The 5,494-nt window shown below is 42.4% G+C and overlaps 1 protein-coding gene across 1 annotated transcript in view; it reads right to left on the bottom strand.

The window, feature by feature from the left end:
- Positions 1-2,554: 2,554 nt before the first annotated feature.
- Positions 2,555-5,494, bottom strand: part of LOC102021041 (melanoma-associated antigen B10-like) — a 4,169-nt gene continuing 1,229 nt past the window's right edge. The window contains exon 2 of the mRNA XM_005410141.1: positions 2,555-3,835. Within this exon, the coding sequence (XP_005410198.1) occupies positions 2,800-3,828 (1,029 nt within the window). The 5' untranslated portion in view covers positions 3,829-3,835 and the 3' untranslated portion in view covers positions 2,555-2,799. The remainder of the gene's footprint in view (positions 3,836-5,494) is intronic.

Consider the following 5,494-nt stretch of genomic DNA (forward strand, 5'->3'; position numbering starts at 1 on the left):
ATTTTTCAAGACACAGTAGATCATGTCAAATTTGACCTAACTCACAAGCCAATTTGGAAAAACAAAGCACTTCGGTGGTAATGCCCAGAGCTGATGAGCAGATACCCGAACATCACTGCCAAAGTGAAGAATCATGCAGAAGGGGCTGTGACCAGAGGGGTTCCGTGCGGAGTGATGTTACAGATAGGGGACATTTGCAAGGCATTTTGATGCTCTAAGTCTAAGCTTTGTTTGCTGAAAGGTGCAGGTCCAGCCTTCAAGGAATGAAGCAGGGTCAGGATGCAGATTTACGAATGAGGGCTCAGGCTGAGACAGCAATATATTTTGGAACGTTCTAGGCCTGGTCCCAACTCCTGGGCAGAGTCCATTATTAAAGAGCCTTGGGGTCAGGGACACATGGAACCTAGGCAAATGAGGCACGTAGGTAGCCCCCAAAAGATGTTTAATTCTCATTTACTAAACCTGGGGTTAGTACATTGGCTTCATGTTTCTTTTCTTCATTGTCTAGAACTATTATGTAGTAGGTGAGAAGAGAAATGAATCGAGACAGACCATTTGCCTTGGGCAGGAAGGAGTGGAAAAAGGGGGCTTTAATGAAACTCAAATTCAGACCAGGGTTCTAACTGACACTTGGGAGTCTTGCACCATCAGAAAAGTTTCAAAGTTGTGTAAGGCTTAAGATCCTTGTGCACTTATTTGAAAAACCTTGCCTCATTGGACTCTTGTGGTGCTTATTTTATTGTTAAGGTTTAAATCTAAAATATTCCCCCAAATTCTCCTGGGTGGAGGGTGACTGGATCATAGGGATGCTATACATATCACTGCATTCATCTACTGAAAGGTTCAGTAGCTCAGTGTATCCTTAGGAATTGGGCCTGGTCAGAAGTGGCAGGAAACTGAGAGTGTGGCCTGGAGCGGTGTACTCCTGTCCCCATCTCCTCCCTCTTTTCTGTTTCCTGGCTCCCGTGGGCTGAGCAGCTTTTCCTCTATCATGCCCCTCTGTCGTCTTGTTTCTGCCTTGGAACTGGCGGCCCATAGACTAAAACTGTGAGCCAAAATATACCTGTTTTCCTATAAGTTGTGTGTGTGTGCTGTACTGTGTGAAGCAACAGAAAAGTGACTAAGACGGGCATCTCTAATTGGCAGTTATTACTTTTATTTCTTTGACCACAGGCGCTGTCAAAATCTTTTCTGTGTTTTTTTTTTTTTTTTAATACCAGGAGATATCAGAGAATATGCACCATTCTGACAAAGCACACAAATCAGCCCAACATGTATAGCAAGCAAAACTAAGTTATTATATAACTTGTAAAGACTGTTGTTTATTTTGGGTTTAAGGGACTTCTCTCCAGTTGGATGCAACTTAAGGCTCTTGACCTTTCTATCAAGAATGAACTCTTTCTATCCCTTTCAACTGCCCTTCTATCCAAACTAAACCTATTTTCATTTATTTCACTCCCAATCAAAACCTATGGTTCACTTAAGAGCTTGCCAAATTATACTCACAGCCGAAGAAAATACTCTTTTAATGTAGCAGGTTCTGTATTTCCCAGGTCAAAGCAAATAATGCCAGAAGACTTGCTTCTGAGCACACTCATAGCAGGTGACATCACCTTTATTTCTCAGAAACTCCCTGGAACTGATGTGTATAATAGCTCATGCCACTGTGCTCAACTGTACTGGGAAAAGGATGCTGGCAGAGTATGAAGGCAGGACCCCTTCCATTAGGAAGGAAGAGTATGCTCTCTGACTTATCTATGACACCAAAGTAACAGCTAACAGCAGTTTGGATTCCACGTATTAGTCTTTGAACTCTGCACACATCATTTTGAGGATGTGGCCCACGTGCAGCACTCCCATAGCCTCGTCTGACCAACTACCCAGTTTAACTTAAAACTGACTCACACTGAAAGACTGGTGGTTTTCTAAATCCTGAACACACTCATCGCAGGTCCATACCTGAGTGTTCTTATCTGAATCATCCTGTCTTTCTAAAAATTTGTTCTTTATGTTTTAAGATGTATCTCACTATCTTCCTCAAACAACAGTTTTTCTTCGACTTTACAATTCAATGTGCATGGGTAAATGTTGTTTACCCTGAAATACCCGACATTTGCACAAAGCATTTCACAAGCAGATGTCTGTGTAACATATGAGAAATAAATGAGACACTGTGTAGAGTTCAACTTTATTGAATCATTTCTTCTGTATTATTGAACAGACTAGTATATTTGAGCATGTATCTCTTAATTTTACAGAACAGAGTATAAGTGATAAAGAAAAACAATAATTTACCACCTTTCGTTTTTTCTCTAATTTAACTTATTTTTCTCCTGGGTCTTTTTCAAGGAAATGCCTAATTTCCTAGTGAGATACATATTGTGTTATCTTGCCTGAAATTACTAAACACAATGGAACATTTTTTCAACTTACTCAAGAAAATAATAAAACTGCCAAAGATATAGCTCAGTGGCACAAGCGCCTGCCTGGCGAGTGCAAGGTCCCGAGTTCGAGTCCCGGTAAAAAAAAAAAAAAAAAAACAGCAGCAATAAAACTTCACTCTTAAGCATCATAAACATTGAAAAATGTATGGCTTATATTATTCATAAATTGAATTATGAAGCTATATAAACTATCTACTAAAAGGAACAACATATAGATATCTAAGTTTCCAAAGTTACCACACAGAACAGAAGCACACACTATACACTATGTTGTTGCCAAGCCTCATGCCACCCTCCACTAAAGAGAACAGTAGCTTTTCTCTTTGAAAGCACAGTCAAGTACCTTTCTTAGACTTCACTTGGGATTAGGAGGGCTGCTGGACCGGACCTTGGCACGTGAGCTGGCCTTGGCACCTGCACGAGCTCTAGCTGCAGCTCTGGCTTGGGCTCTTTCTTCTTCATCTTTCAGTGCTTCCTCATAATAAGGTGAGAAAGAACTAGGAGTGGTATTATGGATCTTGGCCAAAAACTCAAGGACTTGCATCTTGCTGGTCTTAGCATAGGCTTTTGGGCCCCACAGGAATTCATAGCATGGAGGATCGCTGCCAGGTACCTGCTCGTATTTCAGGTACTTTTCTTTCACTAAATCGTGGGTGATGAACTTTGTAGCATCCCCAAAGAAGAAGTGCTGGCTCCCAGAAAATATGCCCATCATATTTAGCACCTCCCAGAGTTGTTCCTCAGTGGCACGGTTGCCATTTGTGAAGATCACGCCCAGGATAGTCATCAAAAGGCCAGTAGTGGGTATATGTCGATTATCACCCATTGTTGCATCTTGGTCTAATTCCATCTTGTTGATGAGGATATAGATATTCTTGTTGGGATCTAGTGCTTTCACATCCAGGCCAAAGATCAACTCCAGGTGATTTGCAGCTTTCCTCAAGACCTTGGAGAATTGATTCTTGCTTATCTGAATTACATTTTTCAGGATTTCAGCCTTTGTAACGGGCTCCTTCAGTTGATACTTATATAGCAGATAGTTTACCAAGCGGGCAACCCTCTCTTCTACAAGGTCGTCTTCTTCATAGGCCTCAGTGGACACCTGTAAGTCCTTTAACATTTCCCCAACTTGGCTGCTGGCGTCTTCCTTAGAACTTGTGTATGAAGCAGCCGTAGCACCAGCAGCCATGGCTCCCTCAAGTTCTTGACCGCTGGTTGCTCCAGCAGCAGATGACATGTCAGGATTATCTGTGGAATGAAGACTTGAAGGAGGGGACTCTTCTTCTTTTTCTACAGAAGCCTGAGGACCCGTTACATTCCCAGCTTCTAGAGCCTGGCGGCGTTTCTCACGGGCACGAAGCTTACTCTTCTGGCCACGAGGCATGATGACTCTAGTCAGAAATAAAAGGTCAGAGTTCAGGAGAGAAGACAGGTGATTCAGTGACCTGGTGCAAAGAGGATGAAATCATGTGATCCTCTTCAGCAGAAAGATACTACCTTGGTTTTACCTGAGGCCAACTTTGTAGATTTCCTTGAAAGCATTCATCAAGGAATTCATCAGGCTCCTTTTCTCTGATGAGCCTTTCCCCTGAGGACCTCGTGGTTGTAACTAGAGTGTGATTTAGCCTATACCCCTTTAGCCCTACTGTGTCCTACTGGACCTGACACAGTGTCCAGAAGACTCCTTCCCTGTAGATCCTCTTCTATTCTGGGGGAAGAGGATATTTTTCTCAATTTACATTCAGGGCCATTACCTTGGCTTCCAGCAGGACTGATGATCTCTATGGATAAGCATACTGATACTGATTCCCTCATCCCAAAGACTTCTCCTCCCTGACTCACTGGGTGAGGAACCAAAGAGGGAATCTCATTTAACCACATCAGCTTTCAGATGACTTGGGATGAAAGCAGTGGCAGAACTCGGTGAGATCTCCCTATCCTGGAGTAATTAGTTATCAGAGTTCTCATCTTTCCCTCTTATAGGGCCTGAATTCCTTCTCTCTACTGATCTGAGACTTAAAACAAGGCCTTTACATCCCTGAGGCTACTGAGGAAGATCTACGGAGCCCTCTAACATACCTTCCCCAGGAACTCCCATTAGGAATAGCAACACTTGCAGGGCTGTGTTCTGAATATTCAGGTTCCTCATCAGGACTCCTCACTTTGGATGCTACTGCTAGGTTCCTTCCCCCGTGCAGATGTAAGGGCTGTACCAATCACACCTAGAGCTTCCTGTGACATTCTACAGTATTACTTTGGGGTAAAGAAGGAGAAACTTGAGGCTTTCATAGGTATATGGATGCACCTTAAGACCATAATATTAAGTGAGATAAATCAGACACATGAGCTTAAATATCACATGGTTTCTCTTATATGAGAAACCCAAAATATAAATAAAGAGCAAAGCAAAAGATAATAGGAAGTAGGGAGATCTTTTTCAAATGGGAAGTGCAACAAAAGATGGAGGAAAGGAGACCAAGAAGGGAGGGGATGGAAAAAGAATTGAAAAAAATGGAAATAGAGGTTTTGCAAATGGGAAGGGGACCAAAAGTTGAAAACAGCAGTGAGGGATGAAAGAGTTAGAGGAAAAAAAAAGAGAATTATGATGTGCTATGTATATGTACCAACTCCCCAAAGTAAATACAATCTTATGTACTTGCAAATAAATACTAGTTTAAAAAAAAAGAAAAAAAGCCGAACACTTGGAGCAGTCCACCACAACAGTGCATCTGTTCAGTTTGACCATAATTTGGGGTGAAGAAATCAATACTCTGTGTGCACCACTACACAGCTGGGTGTAGTGGTGCATGCCTGTAATCTCAGCCCTTATGAGGCTGAGGCAAGAGAATCTCCATGAGTTTGAGGCCAGCCTAGGCTACATAAGTGAGTTCAAAGCCAGCCTGCACTACACAGTCAGACCCTGGGTTTTTTTTTTTTTTTTTTTTAAAAAAAGAGAGGGGCTGGGGATTTAGCTCAGTGGCAAAAGTGCCTGCCTGGCAAGCGCAAGGTCGTGAGTTCGGTTCCCGGTACCGGAGAAAAACCAAAAAAAA

Source organism: Chinchilla lanigera, unplaced genomic scaffold (assembly GCF_000276665.1).
Source record: "Chinchilla lanigera isolate Chin_1 unplaced genomic scaffold, ChiLan1.0 scaffold00130, whole genome shotgun sequence".
Taxonomy (NCBI): domain Eukaryota; kingdom Metazoa; phylum Chordata; class Mammalia; order Rodentia; family Chinchillidae; genus Chinchilla; species Chinchilla lanigera.